At 32.3% G+C, this 21,080-nt stretch overlaps 1 protein-coding gene across 9 annotated transcripts; it reads right to left on the reverse strand.

Moving 5' to 3' along the window:
• Positions 1-14,713: 14,713 nt before the first annotated feature.
• Positions 14,714-19,563, reverse strand: LOC145035763 (Amino acid dehydrogenase family protein). 9 transcript variants are annotated; one of them, XM_078984268.1, is made up of 6 exons: positions 19,371-19,563; positions 16,021-16,145; positions 15,763-15,961; positions 15,503-15,660; positions 15,184-15,396; positions 14,714-15,094 (listed from the first exon to the last, which is right to left on the reverse strand). In XM_078984268.1, the coding sequence occupies exons 2-6, from the start codon at positions 16,132-16,134 to the stop codon at positions 14,864-14,866; spliced, it is 915 nt and encodes a 304-aa protein (XP_078840394.1). In that variant the 5' UTR covers positions 16,135-16,145; positions 19,371-19,563; the 3' UTR covers positions 14,714-14,863. The 9 variants fall into 9 exon arrangements, with proteins under 9 accessions (XP_078840394.1, XP_078840391.1, XP_078840393.1 ...); XM_078984265.1 differs by having other exon boundaries at positions 16,021-16,170; XM_078984267.1 differs by lacking the exon at positions 19,371-19,563 and adding an exon at positions 16,693-16,881 and having other exon boundaries at positions 16,021-16,136.
• Between the last annotated feature and the right edge of the window lie 1,517 nt (positions 19,564-21,080).

Consider the following 21,080-nt stretch of genomic DNA (forward strand, 5'->3'; position numbering starts at 1 on the left):
CCCAATTTGACCTCTCCAAATCCTCCAAAGCTCGTGAATTCGCCCAATTAATAATTTACGTACGCTTGAATATTCCCCCGCATCTTGCAAATTTAAAGTTTATTTCTCTCCAAGTCTTCAAATAATCATCAAGATCACTCCATGCATCATCGCCACTACCCATCAAGCCCAACATCATTTTTGTCTACCAAATCTCATCGCCTCCTATATGTCCCGAACACTCCCGCTCCGCTAGACCCGAAAACCTGCAATTATGCTCACAAGATTCGAGAGTACCCGAAATAGTCATAAAATAACAAAAAGGAAAATATGCATGGAAATTATCTAAATTATGAATGAAATATGCTAAAATAAACTATAAAAAAAAGTAATTAAAATGAAGCTATCATTTGTGTATGTGATATGGTCGGGTGTAGGTAGCAATGGGCTAAAATTTTGCTGAATTTTTATGTTAGATACAACATGCTTCTACCATTTATAAAGAAATGTATCTATGATGCTATTTTGGATAGTAAAATCATAGTACATCGCCTTATTGAGAAACGTAATTAAGTGCATTACCTATATTAGTAAAAAAGAGAAGTGTAATGTTATTTTCTATATTTTTGCCTAAAAACATTTGACCAACTTACTTTTTTTTTGTGTAGATCAGATGTTAATTTATTAATACAATGAAATTATTAGTATTTTCAAGTTCCATAAGTCCCTGATGTTCTAAGTTAGTATTTTCAATTTCTATTTAGTTGCGATCAGTCACATTTACCCTTTTATTATGGTTTTTTTGTTGACTTTTGAACTTTGTATCTTGCCCGGCTTTTCGCTCACTAAAACACCATTATTGAGACTTTAACATCATATGGTTCATTCAACTCTAGATGATATCAAGTGTTGACTTATCTATGTTATTACAGGGGAGTGAAACAGGGCAACAACAGAGCAATTAGCAAAGATCATAACAAAATTGCAATTTAATACGAAGATGGTTTGTATATGTTATGTTTTAGATGTATGTATTTTATAGATATATTTGTTTGTAAATTATATTAGTGTAGTGATTAATGACTTAGAATGCAATTAGAAAAACACGAAGATGGGATCTCGGATAAAAAATGAGATAAAAATGAAGATGCAGTTTTAAGTCATGAGAATGTTTGTACTTTGCATATTTTTCTAGTTATTGTTTAATGTTTATTGATTTTTATAGTTTGGAGTTGTAATTTACCTTGCAAACGAGATATTAGGTTTGATTTTTTTATATGGTGCACAATTTTATAATTTATATTTTTTTTAACAAAAATTTGTTAAGAAAACGGCAAGATAATATGATTCAAATACAAATAAGTTATTATCTTTTGATTAAAACTATTATGTTATATATATATATATATATATATATATATATATATATATATATATATATATATATATATATATATATATAGGTAGGTAGGTAAGTTTAAATGTGGATGAACAAATATTGTGTGGATGTAGAGATTAATATGGGCCAAATATTATTTAATTTTAATAAATAATTAATTAAATCATCTACCCTTTAATTTAGGAAAATTACTTTATTTAAAACCCTATTGCCTCTTCCATCCCCACAAAATCGTATACTCGTTTACATCGAGACTTAGTCAAGCACCTCCGAGTATGGGTTTGTGAGATCTTCATGATCGCCGCACTTTCCACCGCCTATATTCTCCGATCAGGTTACGTGTACACACTCTTATCTTCCCCAGAGAACTATTGGCTTCTTCTCTTGCGTGGTTCCTCGTCCTTACAAACAATAACCGGAAGTTGGAGAGATGGGTGAGACATGAAACTTCCCATCCGTCTTTACGATTATACTTTCAAGTTCGTTTCTTCTTCTATGGATTCTATATTTCTTCTCCTGCGTTTTCTCTCTTTTCCTCTTGACGTCGACTCTGTTGTTATTCTATATAAGGTATGTACAGTTTCATATTTTTAATTAACAATTTTTGTAATCTATGGTTTGTTACTTTGTATTGTTTAGTTTTCGTTTGCAGTAGACATATTTCAAAGGCAAGTCTTATTTTTTCAACCACTATTATCGGTTTCATGTACAACTGGTCCTTCTTTTTGGACGATTTTATGCACCCTTCTACCCTCTATCACACCTTTTCATGGAATTGTTAATATTTTGTGACATAAGTAATTAAATTTTTTATGCATACTAAGTGTTTGATTAAATGTTTGAACCAAAATATATATTAGTATAATCAGTAAATTAGTTCAATCTTCCAACCTGTAATCTTCCAACCCGTGACACACCTAATCTTCTGTAGATGTTCCTGGTAAGGTAGAAAGTAATATGTTTTTACTTGGATGCAAACATAGACAATTCTTAAAAAAGTTGTAGGCTATCGCATAGTTCCTATTGAGGTGATGCATTAATTATAAAACTTAAATCAAGTGTTGCTTAAAAAGAAAAGGCATCATCAATTTGCTCAAAGTCAATATTTATGTTCTCCTAATGATTAATTTTTGTTGCAGCTAAAAAATGTATGTAGAACATATTGCAGGTTGGAAGAAAATATTTATGCAACGATTGGAAGCAAGAGATGTTAACATTCTATGAGTTTCTCATGGAATACATTATTATTATTTTTTATCAAACATGTTTCTCATAAAATGCCTCTTATTCTTTTGTACTAATCATGAAAGGTAATGAATAGTAGAACATGAATAGCATAATAGGGGATAAAAGCTTGTTATTCTCATGCCAGTCATTCTGATAGAATTTGATATTATGGAAGTTATTCTAAAAGCATTTATGATCGCAAACATGAAGGTAAATTTAATCATTTAGAATGCATCAAATTTAATCTTTTAGAATTGATCAAATTTAATCTTTTACAATGCATCATCAACTTATTCTTAATTTTGTTTGTGTATTTTACTTCGATAGTGTCTATTTGGTATCTCATTCTTTAAGAATGCAAAATAAAAATTGTTCTTTTTAAGGTTTTTCAAACTCATGGAATATCATTCTGACAGAATTTGATATTAATGAAGTTATTCTAAAAGAATTTATGATCGCAGACATGAAGGCAATAAAGAAAAATGGTGCATGAAAGGGAACATGATGATCAAGAGTCTAAAGGCTGGATGATGGTGTGTGTTATGAAGATAAACAATGGTCATTAATTTTTCTAAAAGAAAACAATGTTCGTTTTATTGCTTTCAAAATGTATCTTCAATATATATATATATATATATATATATATATATATATATATATATATATATATATATATATATATATATATATATATATATATTCTTTTAAAATGGATCAAATTTAATCTTTTAGAATGCATCATCAAGATATTGTTATTTTTGTTTGTGTATTTTACTTCGATAATATTTATTTGGTATCACATTCTTCAAGAATGCAAAATAAAAATTATTCTTTATAAGATTTTTCAATCTCATAGATTATCATTCTAACAGAATCAGATCGTTTATAATTAGAAAAAATATGTTCGATTTGAATTAACTAAAAAAACAGTCATAATTTTTAAAATTAAAAAATCAATTATCCCTTGAAATCTAATAATTTCCATTTTTAAATATTTAATTTAGGAAAAATGCTTGGACTACAAAGGAGCCTTACATCCACACAATATTTACAATCCATATTTATTTATTTTACCAGTTAAAAAATAATAGAGGACCTTTCTCTCTCTCTCTCTCTCTCTCTCTCTCTCTCTCTCTCTCTCTCCACCATTTTTGTTTCCCTTCTTTTTCATCGTCCTCTACAACCCATAAAGATCTTGTCTTTTGGGTTATATTTTTTCATTAGGCCATTATCGTTCTCCCCAAATAAAAGTCGACTCCATATCTTGATTTCCAAGAGATTCTTGCTTTAAATATTGTAACTTATGTTATAAATGTTGTAAAACGATTTGGGTTATATTTTCTGCATTAGGTCATTGTGGAAAGACTGAAGAAGCTCAAGCACACCACACAAAGAACACTAAAATTGGCTCGGTGATGCTCCAGCTTCATTTCTTCACCACTCCAGCGAGGTCAAACCCAATATGAATAAATTACACTCCTAGAAGTTCAACGACATCACCAGCGAACACTCCTAGAAGTTCAATTAATTGAAAACCCAATATGAATAAATTACACTCAGACGATTCAATCAAGGAGAGTTGTGTTCGGTCGCTACCTCACTGGTGGCAGTAGGCGCAAAGGGCTATAGGTGGCGGGCGGTGGAGAACGGTTGTTGTAGAAGAGGATCATGCCATTAGCTTCTCGATTTGCATGTTAAATGAAAGGAGTCATACCCATAGGCAATGGATCCGGATATATCGAGCTTTTGGGCAAAGGTTGTTGAGGAATCGAAGCATCTTGAAACAAAAAGCGAATAGAGGTGGCTTCCATAGTGTTTCAAGAAGTTAGCTTCCATAGTTCTCTCTCTTGCAGAACTGTTTGGACTATTTAATCTGAGTCCGGAGATGTCGTGGAAGCTAGAAGCGCCAAGATGGAAGAAAGAGCGAAACCTTCCCACAAAGCTTTTGACGATCCCTTTTCATTGCTTTTGTCTTCTATTGCACCAAAACAGATGCGGCCCCCCAGTGATGGGACTGCTATGGTGGTCGTGATCATATTATGGAGGGTTAGGAGATGTTACGGCTTCCAGCGGTGAGAAGGAGGTCATCAGACCTCCTATGTGGGTTTCAGATTCTAACTCGAAGACAGTAGGGTTGAATCTGTGACAACCCGAAATTTCCATTTGTACGAACATTAGCTATTCAATAGAATCTAGTCCAGTTTCAGTGATTTTCAGACTTGTCCGAACAAGTTTGTGTACATTAGGGTTTACATTTCTGGATATATCAGGAGAGTGGATGCTCCTGTAATTGTGAAACTTGAACATTGTAAGTTTCATAATGTTATAGTCCGACTTTCGGAATAAAAATATTTTCTGTCAAAATATTTCATAACTATAAATAGATTTCTGAATTTAATTAATTCATTATTCACAATTCCAACTAGAGAAAAGCCAATTCTCTCTGACGGATCTTCGGGTTTTCATCCCGGATTGTGAGTCTACTTTCCTAAATGTGTTTTAATGCTTGTTATATGCTTTATAACATCAATTACATGTCTAAACTGCAAGATCCGGGAGTTTACCGCCCAAGAACGTTCTTGGGGAGTAAACTCCAAAACGAAGCCTAAAGGCTACCTAGTCCCATTTTCTTGTTAAGCAACTAGTTAAGGACTTAGTGTATGATCATTAGAGGCTATAAATCATTCAAGAAACACAAGTGATAGGAGTTTACGGCCAAGGAACTCTCTTGGGCCGTAAACCCCTTTCTAAGGGTCATAAATACCCTAAATCACCCCCTAAAGCTTAAGAACTTTACCCTCTAATGCTTGTGCTTATTTTGGACACCAAAACACTTCAAAATCATAAGGTTTTAGGATTTTATGGCCAAGGAAGGATCTTGGGCCGTAAACCCCTTTTTCAAGTGTTAAAGATGCCCTAAACACCCTAAAAGCCTTAAGACAATTTACCTTGACTACTTGGGACTTGAATGGGGAACAAATGACATCAAAATCACTCCTTAAAGGGAGTTTACGGCCAAGGAACATATCTTGGGCCGTAAACTCCAAGTGAAGGCACAAATGTGTGTGTCCCCTTTAGCCTTAGATAAAAACATGGAAGCTATCCTACATGTACAAGTGCCTCAAATGAATTAAAACCAACACCCCATAGGAGTTTACGGCCGTAAACTCTAGGGGATATGGTCCTTTGGCCGTAAACTCCCCAAAGGAGCATTCCAAGGCCTTAAACTACTTCAAGGATTATTCCAACAAGGCTAGACTTATTCTAGGAGCAATATAACACTTCAAAACACCCAAAACCACCATGTGAGGAGTTCACGGCCGTAAACTCATGGGTTCACGGCCGTAAACTCCAAAGGGTGGGGTTTATTGGGTGGTGAACTCATATACAAGGTCATTGGTGCTTTAAACCCCTTTTGCCTTGTCCCGTATCAACTTAGATGCAACCATTAGGATCTATAACACTTATATAAAGTGTATACATGTTCCTAAGTGTCTTAAATTACTTTGTTAAGTTATTATTTGGCTAATTAGTTATATATGCTCATTATATGATAACTAGGCTCGAACGTGTGAACAAGTCTCCGTTTGCCACCTAGCACGGTACTCGATACATCAATCCAATCTACTCACCACAAGTGAGTTCGTACCCCTTTAATCAACCTTTGAAATACTTTTAAATGTTTTAAATACTTTATGGGGGGATACAAGTCAAATACTTATAGTTATTACATCAATCACATGTGATTGCATTAATCACATGTGATTAATAACTAGAAAACCAATGATTTTATCACTGTTCAACTGTTTATCAAACTGTTTCACTTCAAAATGTTTTACAAACTCTTTTTACTTATCAAATGCTTTTATTAAACTTTGTTTTACTTCTTATAAATTGCATGCCCATATATGTATATATATATATATATATATATATATATGTAATGTTTAAAGGGCTTAGGAAGGCCATCCGCCCTATTTCCTTTTCGCGCACTCAGATGTGGTCTGGTGGGATTTCGGGTGACCATCCGAGGGTCGTTTCCATATTAGCTATATATCATATATACATGTATAGACATAAAAAGTACTTCCATATTCATATTTACCAGTACATCAATAGCTAGTTACCATCGGGGTAATACAATACATATACAACTATACTAGAAATGATACATATACAACTAGACTAGAAACAATACATATACAACTATACTAGAAACAATACATATACAACGATGCTAGAAACAATACATATACAACTATACTAGAAACAATACATATACAACGATGCTAGAAACAATACATATACAACTATACTAGAACGAGAAACATTACATATACATGAATACTTTAATTATTGTGATTTAAATCGGAGCATGACTTAAATGTCATGGCTCGAGTTGTAGCCAGAATTCTCTTGGAGGGAGAGCGTGAGTTTGCGTATAGATCTATACTGGATTGACAATCCTACACCTTGCTGCTAGCTACAGCCGGACCTGCAGGTCTGCGGGTGCCAAACGTCATTCCGTTATTATGACCATTCATTATGTCGTTGTTACTAGTCGATAGTATGGTGCAATTTATCACATAATGCCTTAATATAAATCCGGTTTAAGGTAGTTAGTACAACAGTAGTTCTTATAATACAAGGCTACAGTACTACAATGATTTACCCATTACATATTTTAGTGATAACCTCATTTAAACGATAATGTACAAACTATATTTTGTTAAATGATAGTTACACTTGGGAAATTACACACTTTTACAACAAACGAGCATACCGAACAGTTAAGCCTTGGTAGAAGGCTAATTTAATAGAAAATATAGGTTTTTCTGAGAGATTCAAACTTTTACAAACAATTGCAAACCTTTACATACATTTTACAAACTTATACTTGATACATGTTCAAACATTTTTGGATGACAAATACCGACACTAAAATACTTATGAACTCACCAACTTAATGCTGATAAACTCTTTCAAAATAACTTGTATTCTCAGATCATCAGTAGACAGGTACCGAGGCCAGCTTTTGAGAAGATGGAGCGCATTCAAGACTCATCTTATTATTTTGATATACATTATTTTTGGTGTCTATATTGTACAGAACACGCTTGTATTAAAATTATATATTTAATGCAATGGATGATGTTGTTTGCTTATTTACATTTACTGTGTTGTGATACATTACATGACGTCCTCCGCCCCAGAACGTTTCCGCCATTCTTGGTTTTGGGGTGCGACAGAAGCCTTTGTGTGTGTCAATTTAGCTAGATTTGGGTGAAATATAGGGAGGGGTAGGTTCTTGTGTTCATTGTATATGTGCGTGTATAAGAGAAAGAGAGAGAGAGAGAGAGAGAGAGAGGGAGAGAGAGAGAGAGAGGGGGGTGTCATTTATTATTTTTTAATTGTTAAAATAAATAAATATTAAATTTAAAAAAATGAAAGAAAACTGAAAAATAAATATCTTAAGGGTATTATAGTCATTTCAATTTTCGAATGGACTATTTTTACATACAAACTAGTCCAAAAGAACCACGAAGCCAAAAAAATCGTGGTTTTGAGTAAAACCCCCCAAAAAAATGCATACCATAAGGACCATTTTTGCAATTTTGTCTTCAATTTTAACCGAAACAACAAAATTTTATATGTTGCATCATCTACCTTTCTGTAACATACTAAACCCTAATACATTGTTCCACGGAATATATTATGTTTTACTTTTAATGTGACATGTTTCCTAAAATAGACTAATTGATGAATTGCAACTAATAATTGATCGGCGAACTAATCGCCTCTAGAAACTAACTTCAGGAAGGAAAAAAAAAAAAAAAAAAAAAAAAAAAAAAAAAAAAAAAACTATTCGCACGTGTCGTTTAACGCGGGTAACGGCTAGTATGTGTGTGTGTGTGTATATATATATATATATAGAGAGAGAGAGAGAGAGAGAGAGAGTGTGTGTGTGTGTGTGTGTGTGTGTGTCATGTTCAAATGAGAACATTTTTGGGATTGAGAACATTTGAGAACAATTTTTATGAGTCAAAAGACACGTGTTTTGTTTTTCTAATTGCCTTCAAAAAACGTAAAAAGCGAGTTTATAAATAAATATTATTATTTTCAATATAAATAAAATACCCCACCTACCCACTACATTAATTTATCACACCCCAACTTCACGAACTCCACCAGGGCAAGCCGCCACCGTCGAACACCGAACTACCGTCGGGTCGTCGGAAAACCGCTGGAGTGTCGTTTTTTGTACGAATCTGCTTCAGATCCTTTTCTCCTCCAATATGAATCCCATATCTAGTTTCACTAGATCTTGTTCACGATCTCCACAAATTAGATCATGAATCCGAATAAATCTCCACCGGAATCAAATATTATCGGGCCGGTGATAAGATTGGGGAAATCTCACAGCCTCATTTCAATTCTAGGAGCTGAAAAGCAAGTAATGGTTATCATGAAGAGCCTCTGTGAGGTTCAATCTGATTGAGATTTGAGGCTTGTCGGTTCGTTCAATCGATCTATTCAGTCGATCTTACGATGATTCCGTTTCTCGATCGACGAGCGGTGACGACGAGATCAAAATGAATAAACTAATGTTATAGGTACATCGGAGGTGGGGGAGGAAGTCAAGTAGCTAAACGAGATCGACGAGTGTGCTCTGTTAATGGAGTCCCGCTTCATTATTTTCTGCTTCGCAACATCGTGCTGTTGTTGCGACATGGATTCGAATGTACAGTTATGTTGGAGAAGAAAAACTTGTCGGAGAGGAGTAAGGTGCCGGAAAAAAAAACAAACATTTAAAACTTTCGTGTGTCTGATAAGGGAGGTCAGGCTATTTGATTTTTCAAGTTAAGAATTTAGGTTAAAATATTATTTCGGCTGAACATGCTAAATTTTAGGCTAATTTAAATGCGTTTAATATTTGGATGGAACACCATTTTTTTTGCTAGATCCATTATACCTAATTAATAAATTTAATTGTTGGGCTTATTTAAATTTTGGATAATAAACAAAACCATTGAAATTATATAAATTAAAGTTGACGTTAGTTCATAAGGATGTATTTTTTTTAAATATAAATATAATTATTGTTTTTTTAAATAAATATAATCATATGTGATTGATATATATATATATATATATATATATATATATATATATATATATATATATATATATATATATATATATATATATATATATATATATATATATATGATCACATGTGACTAAATACACGAGAATAAGTATTGAATAGAGAACACAAAAACAAATTTTGTTTATATAAATTACATATTATTAAATACATATAGTCACATGTGATTAAATAGATGAGAACAACTATTAAATCGATAACTAGAAAACAAATCTTGCCCACATTAATCATACATGATAAAATATTTATAATCAAATTTGATTAAATACATATAACCACATGTGATTAAATGTATAAGAACAACTATTGAATCAAAATCTTATAAACCTAATCCAACAGGTTAAATTGTATTATAGAGAATGTCTATAAGGCTAATTAGCTAATATGAAAAGTATTGAGTGTTATTATAGCCAAAATATAAATAGAAAAGGGCAAGTGATTCAACTCGGAGATAAGTAGAAAAACAAATTTTGTCCATTTTAATCATATGTGATTAGATACATTTAATCCCATGTGATTACTTGTATCTAATCACATGATTTATATGGACAAAATGAATCTTTTCCGTATAAATTATATGTGCTTAAATACGTGTAATCACATTTGATTAAATAAAAGTATATACATGAGAACATTCAATCAAGGATGCGAAAACAAATCATGACCATATAAATCATATGTGATTAAATACATATAATCATATGTGATTATATGTATACAATCACATATGATTTATACGGATAAGATTCATTATCGCATTTTGATTCAATAATTATTGTTTGTCAACTTTAACCATATGTGATTATATGTATCTAATCACATATGATTTATATGGTCAATAAAGAATGATGTCTATATAAATCATATGTGATTAGATACATATAATCACATATGATTATATACACGAGAACAGCTATTGAAATCGAGAACACAAAGATAAATATTGTCCACATATATCACATGTGATTAAATGCATATAATGACATGTGATTATATGTATCTAACACATATAATTTAAATATTTAACCACATGTGATTATATGTATTTAATTACATATGAGTATATGTATTAAATACATATAATAACATGTAATTAAATACACGAGACCAATATTGAATCAAAAATGTGAAAATAAATATTTTCCATATAAATCATATGTGATTAAATACATATAATTACATGTGATTATATGAATCCAATCACATGTGATTTATGTGGACAATATTCATTTACGTGTTCTCGATTCAATAATTGTTCTTTATCCACTTTAATCATATGTGATTAAATATATTAATCACATGTGATTATATGTATCTAATCACATATGATTTTATTTGGAAAAATGAATATTGTCAATATAAATCATACGTGATTAGATACATATAATCACATGTGATTATATACACGATAACAACTATTATACACAAGATTTGTTTTTGAATTTTAGATTCAAAAGTTGTTCTTTGTCCATATTAATCATATGTGAATCACATATGATTTATGTGGACAAGATTCATGAGAGAAACTATTGAATCACATATGATTTATGTGGACAAGATTTAATAATTTTTCTTTTTAAACTTTAATCATATGTGATTAAATACATCTAATCATATATGTGATTAAATACATATAATCACATGTGATTTAATACATGATGCCAATTATCAAATCGAAAACACGAAGACGTAAATAATATTTTATTAAATACATATAATCACGTGTAGTTATATGTATCTAATTACATATGATTTACGTGGATAATATTCATTTTTGCATTCTCGATTCACTAGTTTTTCACGTATATTTAATCACATGTGATTATATGTATTTAATAACATGTAAATCATATATGATTCGATACATATAATCACATGTGACTCGATATATATAATCACATGTGATTATATACAAGAGAAAACCTAATGAATCAAAAACACAATAACAAATCTTTGTAGGTTGGGGTGGGGATGGTGGTGACGGGTGGTGGAGGCGGGGTGGTGGTGATTGGTGGTGGTGATGGTGTGTGGTGATGGGTGGTGGTTGGTGGGTGGGTGGTTTCAAGTGGTGGTGATAGTGAGGGGTGATGAGTAGGTGTGGGTGGTGAAGGTAATTCATTTTTTCTTTGTGATTATATGAATCTAATCACATATGATTTATGTGGACATAATTCATTTTTGATTTGTCGATTCAATAGTTGTTCTCATGTATTTTATCACATGTGATTATATGTATAATCGTATGTGATTAAGTACATGAGCACTATTGAATCGAGAAGGAAAAAATGAATCTTGTCCATCTCAAATCATATATGATTATATATATATAATCACATGTGATTAATTACACAAAAGCAATTATTCAGTCGAAACCGCAAAAAATAAATATTGTATACATAAATCATATCTGATTAAATACATATAATCACATGTGATTATATGTATCCAATCATATATGATTTATGTGGATGAGATTCATTGTCACATTCTCGATTCAATAATTGTTTTTTATCCACTGTAATCATATGTGATTAAATACATATAATCATATGTGATTATATTTATATAATCACATATGATTTATACGGACAAAAAATTATGATGTCTATATAAATCATATGTGATTAGATACATATAATCACATATGATTATATACATAAGAACAACTATTGAATCGAGAACACAAAGATAAATATTGTCCACATATATCATATGTGATTAAATGCATATAATCACATGTGATTATATGTATCTAATCATATAGAATTTATGTGGAAAATATTTATTTTCGCGTTCTCGATTCAATTGTTGTTCTTGTGTGCTTAATTACATGAGATTATATGTATCTAATTAAATATGATTTATATGGACAATATTCATTTTAACATTCTTGTTTAATAGTTGTTCTTGTACATTTAGTCACATATGATTTCTGTACACAAGATTCATTTTTGTGTTTTTGATAAAATAGTTTTTCTTTTACCACATTAATCATATGTGATTAATCCATACAATCACATATGATTAAATACATAAGAAAAAAATTGACTCATGAATATTATCAATATAAATCATATGCGGTTTGATACATATAATCACATGTGATTAAGTACATGAGTACAACTATTGAATTGAGAAAGAAATAATGAATCTTGTCCACATAAATCATATGTGATTAAATACATATAATCATATGTGATTAAATATATTAGAACAATTATTGAATCGACGCAAGAATAAATATTTTCCATATGAATCATATGTGATTAAATATATATAATCACATGTGATTAAATACACAAGAACAACTATTGAATCAACACGTAAAACAAATATGTGGTAGATAGTGATGGGTGGTGGGTGGTGGTTGGTGGTTGGTGGTGGTGGGTAGCGATGGGTGGTGGTGGCGGGTGATGGGTGGTAGGTAGTGGTTGTGGGTGGTGGTGGCAGGCGGTGGTAATAAGCGGTGGTGGTGGGTGGGTTGTGATGGTGGTGGCGGGTGGTGATGGTTAGTGGTGGTGGTGGTTGGTGGTAGTGGGTGGTGGGTGGTAATGGTAGTGGCGGGTGGTGGTTGGTGGTGGTAGTTGTGGATAGTGATGGGTGGTGGGTGGTGGTTGGGTAGTGATGGGTGGTGGGTGGTGGTTGGTGGTTGGTGGTGGTGGTTAGTGATGGGTGGTGGTGGCGGGTGGTGGTAGTAGGTGGTGGTTGGTGAAGGTGGGTAGTGATGGGTGGTGGTAGCGAGTGGTAGTGATGGGTGGTAGGTAGGGGTTGCGGGTGGTGGTGGCAGGTGGTGGAGGTGGGTGGTGGTGGCAGGTGGTGGTGGTTAAGTGGTACTAGTGGTGTGCGGTGATGATGGTGGCAGATGGTGGTTGGTGGTGGTGTTGGTGATGGGTGATGGTTGGTAGTGGTGGTTAGTGATGGGGGGTAGTGGCGGGTGGTGGTTGGAGTATTGGATGTATTCTGAATGAATTCTTACCCGGAATTATATCACTTTTGTTGTGAAATAACACACTTTGATAGCGAATTATGACAATAAATAGATGTAAAATATTTGTGTATATTGTTCGGTCAGCAGAAGATGCTATATACAATGAGAAGATGCTATATACAATGAGAAGATCATACATCTTTTACGGCCGGTTATATATATATATATATATATATATATATATATATATATATATATATATATATATATATATATATATATATATATATATATATATATATATATATTATTTTACCCGATTCATCAAATCCCTTAAAGCCCTTATATGTTTATTTTTTTAAACTTGTTTGTTTTTTTTTCTTTTGTTTTTTTTTTATAACTTAGTTTTGTGTTTTTTTTTATAATTTTTAGAAATTTCTCTGATTGTGACATTAGCATCCAAGAAAAGTAACAAATATGTTATCTCTAAGACATGGTAAATATACAAATAGATAAGTAAACAAATCGTTGCATGTTTTTGGAAACAATAGATTTGATCATGATTTGTTATAAAAACCGACTGGTTTGTAATAAGGTGACGTTTATCGGTTGATAATCTTTCCTTGAAGAAACTATTAAAAGATAAAGAATCTTTTTCAGGTATAAAATATTACTTTTCGGAACATTAAGTTATTTTTCTAACCTTTTACAAGGGATCACTTACATTCTTTTTTTATTAAAAATATTTTTTTAGATGACATAAAGTGCACATATAATCTTTTGTATGCTGGACTCGATAAGTTTAGTCGAGCTTAATAGTTAATAGGCTCGTTTTATAAATTGAAAAAAAAAAATTTTAAAAAAAAAAAAAAAAAAAAAGGAGTCCAGAGGCTTGTTTAGGCTTCCTTAATAGCTCAAACTCAAGCTTATTAAGGCTTGGGCTCAACTCGAATCATATTTATAAAACATGTGACTTGCTTTAGATTCCATTATAATCAAAAAGCCTAACCCATTGTAAAATAAAAATGGACAATACTCATAATTATACACTCACAATATGATTCAAAACAAAATACAAAATGAGCTACAACACCATACATGATATGCAAGATCTCTTGTAACAAAAACCGAAACAAGTTGAAATCAAATGGGTTAGTTTAGTTTACTGCCCAATCACCCGCTTAGCACCATCCAAAGTGTTTTTAAGCAGCATGGCCACAGTCATGGGCCCCACACCCCCTGGAACAGGCGTAACCCATCCCGCAACTTTACATGCTTGGTCAAAGTCAACATCACCCACAAGCCTATATCCTGATTTTCTGCTAGCATCATCCACCGCATTCGTCCCCACATCAATAACCGCAGCACCACTTTTTATCCAGCTACCCTTTATCTAATAATAAGAAACAATTCCACAAACCAAAGTGTAAACTAACTAACTAACCTATAACCCAAATAAATAAACAATTCAACAAACTTTACCATCATGGGTTGTCCAGCTGCAGCAATAACAATATCCGCCTCACGGATCATACTTTCTGGATCCTCTGTACGCGAATGAACAACAGTAACTGTTGCATCTTCCTTCAATAGAAGTAGTGAAACTGGTAACCCAACAATGTTGCTTCTACCAACAACAACTGCACGTTTTCCCTTTATGCTAATTCCACTGCGTTTCAGAAGCTCTATACATCCCTGTTTCAGAAACAAATTTTCATTTGTTTGTTTTGTATATTATATTTATATGACATCCTAAATGGTAAAAAAAAAAAAAAAAAAAAAATGTTATTGATTGGCTTGCCTTTGGGGTGCAAGGAAGAAAAAGGGGTTCTCTTCCTTTCATAGCAAGTTTCCCAATGTTGAGAGGGTGAAACCCATCCACATCCTTGTCAATGCTGATTTCTGTTAACACTTTTTCTTCATTTATGTGTTTTGGCAAAGGAAGCTGAACCAATATCCCTGGATGCATCATCATAAGACATAACAAACAATTTCTTTTCGTTTCATTTCAAGGTGCTTGCTTATAAGTTATAAGAGATACATGTAATTTGGTTTGCTGACCATGTACGTTTGGATCTGCATTTAACTCATGGACCTTTGCGATTAATTCAGCTTCAGGTACTTGTTCGGGAAGGTCTATGTCAATAGACTTGATTCCAACCTCACAACATGCTTTTCTTTTCATACTTACATAACTTTGAGAGTCTTTTCTATGCCCCACAATCACCACAGCAAGTCCTGGAGCCTGAAATAAATCATTCTTTTCTAACTTAATGTTGTATTGTCTATATGCAGTGAAAGGAAATGATGATTCTTTACCTTGCCATATTTCTCAATCAAGGTACTGACTTCAGAGGCGATTTCAGAACGAATTGTTTGTGCGATTGCTTTTCCATCAATGATGGTGGCCTTGTGATCTACGTGTAATGCCATAGCTACAACAACTGAGATATCAAGATTCCACCAATCCTGTTACATGTTCGATTTACTTTGAAAAATCACATCCGAACAAGCATTTAAAGCAAAATGTAGAAGCATCATGTGATGAATCGGGATAAGGTTTAACTCATTAGCAAACACATCCAATTAGATTAAGGTATAAGGCGCATAGGTTTTTCCACCAAGAGGGATATGGATATGTAAGAACAGAGTCTCATTGAGGGCCATAAAGCAGTAAATTTCAAATCGAAAAATAAGAGGATTGTGTGATGGAGGATGAATATAAGTTAGATCTATAGCAAACAGAAACACACGACCAAGTAAATGAACGAATCGCATGGGAGTAAAACAGAAAATCTTCAATCAATTCGTGAAATTCAAACTTAGATTTCTTGTAGACGGTATAATCAAGCAAACTTCATCTGAAGTATCATATAGTAATTATATAAACAGTAACAAAATTTTATCTTAAATTCGAAAAGAAAACAAACAGGAGTGAAAAAAGGATACCGGGTAAGCACTAAATAGAACAAATCCGGAGCTTTTGACTACCTGCTAGTATGAGATTTGATCGTAGAAGCTTTGAGGAGTTATTTTGATCCGATAATAGAGAGTGATTGTGGTTTACTGATGTACTGATATGGAATATGACACATAAATAAGCTCGCTCTTTTTGTCTCTTGGCGGCGGAATCCCGGCGGTGGAGGACTCGGCTCGGCGTTAGTAGAAAATATATAATTTTAATTCGGACTTGGCTAATAACATAAAAACTACTATTTTTTTTTTTAACCTCTCAAGTCTCAATTTTAATTTCTGCTAAAAAAATCATATATTTTTAGATAAAAGTTTAATAGTGATTATTATGACCTGTAAATACCGGTTAAATAGATATGCCTTATCTTTTGTTCTAAAAATTATTTACTTTTCGAAAATCAATATCGACCACAATTTTTTTTGTGTGGTTTTATCAAAGTTTATAGTCTTTCTTTATTTACAAACAGGCATCAATATAAATCGATGCAAACCCATAAGATTCCGGTGTTCGTTGACAACCATTAGTCTCAGTTTCTATGATTTAAGTTAAATTTTTTATCTAGAAAAATCATTTGAGTTTGGATTCTGTGATTTAGTTTTTTTTTTTTTTTTTTTGTTGAAAAACCATTTAATTTTAGTTTATGTATGTCGAAAAACTAAACCATAAAATTTGATTTTGATAATTTAGTTTGAAAATGGAATATTACTATAATATTGTTTAAATTAATTTTTGTCGAAACTTAAAGATGAAAACCAAAATCAATTGATTTTTCAACCCAAAAAAAAAAACTAAAACTAAATCATTAGAAAACGAAATTAAATGATTTTCAATAAAAAAAACTTAATTTTTCAAATTGACATTGTCATATACCGATATAGATAGTCTTTATAGATATCAAAAAATTATAAATAATGATGTATTAAAGTCTCGATTAAAGCTGCAAAATTTAATTTGTCATTTTGTTTTGGACAAGTGGATTTAAATTTTGTTTTATTATCTATTTTCAAAAATCAAGGATCAACTCTCATTTCATTAAAGGATAAAATAACTATCTTACCCTTTTCTTTTTCTTTTTCTTTTTCATTCCTTTTTCGGTTGTTCATAATTTATCAATTATTTTTTGTTAATTATTAATTTTTAGAAAATAAAATTTCCCCTTAAATTGGTTCCAACCATCCACCTCCGACCACCAGTCACTTTCGACACCACCACTTCCGTCCACTAGACACCTCCTACCAACACTACATCTGAAAGAGATCTACATATATGTGTTTATTTACCAAATCCATACCCTAGATCTACAAACGGATCAAACAAATAAAATAGATGAAAGGATTAGTGGAAGATTATGGTCAAACACAAACCCTTCCACCCATTGTCCTACCACTACCATGAAACCTACAACTCCGGTTATCTTCTCCCCAAACTTGTGTGAACAAATCCCTGAAATCGTTTGCAAAGCTAGATCACCCGACAAGTTTAGATAGTAAAAAAGGGAAACAGACGATGGTGGATCAAAGCGACGGTTTGGGAGGTGACGATGTTGTTTGGTATTTGCCGGAGTTGACAGTTGGGGTCGGTATCAGTGTTTCAGACGCCCCCTTCCCCATTCCTCTCCTTCTCTAACCAGACCTCCGTAGTCCCCTTCTCTTCTTCTCCGACCAAACTGTTGTCGTCCTCTTCTTCTCCGACCAATCTACTTCACGATTCCGACCAATCTCTTTTCCAGCAAAATCTACACCGCGATTTAGGGTTTTCTAGAATTAGATGGGAATTGGGTGGGGTTGGAATTTATTATATATTTTTTCCTTTTTTTAATAAATACAAAATAATTTATAAGTAATGAGAGGCGGTACAAGTTAATTTTTGAATACACGGACTACTTTTTGGCACTTTACAATTTAATTTATATTTTTAAATATTTATTATACATTTAGTAATTCTAAAATTCAAAATAAACCTACCCAGTGTGATCATCTTTTACATTCAAACTCACAACTATTCCTGCATTGAGACATCAAGGCTTCATCTCTTTCCTTCTCTCGCCCATCCATGTTGGAAAACTCCACGAGATCTCCCCCTTCCTCTCCACCACCAACACCACCATCAAATGTAGAAAGCAAACATTATGTGGCAGTATACTAAATGGCAGCTTGCAAGGAATCAAAACACGAAAGGGGAAAAAAGGAAAAAGAAATACAGAAAAAGAATGAAGTTTAAAAAATTCTTGCGTTCAAGTATCTCTATCATCTTTATAGTTTAATTGAAAATAAAATTACAGAACAAAACTGCAGCTGAAAGTTTCTATACTTTGATCGACAGTTAGCTTTACAGTTCCCTAAACTTGACGATATGAAACCTTTCAGTAAAAGATTCAACAGCATAATACTTTGCATTAGCATTTCAGAAGCTATAAAAGATTCAACACGTTTCGGAAACAACATAAGATTTCATATTCCCTAATAGCAAGATTTCCTAGCATAAAACATTTCAGATATATACAAGAGTTTTAATTTCGAATTTAGGGAAAATCGATGTTAATAGAGTCATAAGCAGAAAATTTAAGTTCATAACAAAGAAAATTGAAGCTAAAAGTGATAGGCATAAAATCGAAACAACACCTTGATGTTTCTCACTGTTCGGATGCAGAAATTGACAACACAACAAAATCGAAGTTCAAAGTGATCTTTCTTACCGTTCAGATGCGGAGGAGAGCCGCGGCGGTGCCAGACGAGATAGCTGCCGGCGTATGAGGGAGGTCGGAGATGGATGCTCGCAGAAGGAGTGTATGTGAGAAGTCGGACAGATTCAAGGCATCGATGAAGAAGAGTGAGGAGACTGTGGGAGCCGATGTATTAGGGCAATGGTGGCAAGGGAATAACAAAATGGGCATTTTTAGAATTTTATTTTATGATATTGATATCCGTAAAATCTACAACTGCAATAAACAATAGATATGATAATGTTACTTTAATATTAAAGTTTTAATATATTTAATTTACATTCATTTTTTAATATTATTTTATTATAGATTTTTTTAATATTACAACTAATTCAAGTTGTTTATTTTAAAATTTCTATCGTAACTTTTAATACGTAATACAAATAAATCATCGATACATTTCAACTTATAAAATAATATATATAAATTTGTACACTTGGCAACAACCTTTGCCATATACGACATAAACTTGGAACATCTTTCGGTAGTTTGATAATAACTTTTAAAATCACTTTGATTTTAATCAAAAAGATTTCAGAGTTATGTGGAAATATTGCTCCCGAAGTCCAAAACAAAGTCACATTGTTTAAAAAACGTAAGTTAACATCAATTTAATATCATCATATAGCTCAAGTCATTCAAAATGTCATCGTTGTTCTTTAATCTACTCCATGTAGCGCCCATTTTTTAAAAACACATTAAAGTTGTGGAATTATTGAACCTGGATTTATCTTTATAAATTAACTCTTTTACAAAAAGAAAAAAAAAATCAGCATTATTACATTTGTTGTCATTTTCAGTTTCATATATGAAAAAATATACTTTATAATTATTACTATCATTAAGTAATTATACCCAAAAATCGAAGTAAACACTCCAAGAACATCATTCAAAACACTAATGACTTATTATTTCGAAGATGGTTCCATGGTTATGACCATAATCATTTACAAGCACCATTAATATGATGATGTTTAAATAAAATAACTATAAACAATCGATCAACAAGTCATATAATACATTACATATACGACCAAAATCATATCTAAGTGTGGCTCAATGATCCCAAGAACATGATTGTTCTGAGCGGGTCCTCCGTTTTCACTCTTTGGTATGATCTTTTAACTTCTTTAGCATTCAAAACTCTTATTTTTGCATCTGAAATTCCGTTTTCGTTATCATCAACAACTATTGTGGCTTGAAAAGCTTGCCGAAGTCTTTCTCTAATCGTTCTTTTGCAATCATGGATCATAGAGGTTTCGCTCGAGAGATGTTTAGGCTTCATTGTTTAAAGAGAGTGGTGATTTTCGAATGATTGTGAGAGATGAAGAGAATGAATTAGTGAAGTAACATATAAGAATATTGATAGGTATTTATAGAAAATTACAAGTAGAGTAAGTGGCCTAGTGGGTCAACAAGGAACCCAAAGAGGGCCCACTAGATATATTAGGATGGTGGATGTTTTATGTTTAGATTTTTAGAGTATTTCACAAGTTTTTTATTGCTAAAGTCAAAAAATTTGTTCCATAAAAAAAATTCATAAATAGAATTATAAACTTAAGGCGAAAGCCGAAAGACTGTGATAAAAGCCTTTTATCATGGATAATTCGGATAGTTGGTTTGTTTTTGTAATATATCTCCTTATGATAAAGTTGATTTTGTAGTGTTGTGTGTTTGTGAAAG

Source organism: Lactuca saligna, chromosome 3 (assembly GCF_052625555.1).
Source record: "Lactuca saligna cultivar CGN05327 chromosome 3, ASM5262555v1, whole genome shotgun sequence".
Lineage (NCBI taxonomy): Eukaryota > Viridiplantae > Streptophyta > Magnoliopsida > Asterales > Asteraceae > Lactuca > Lactuca saligna.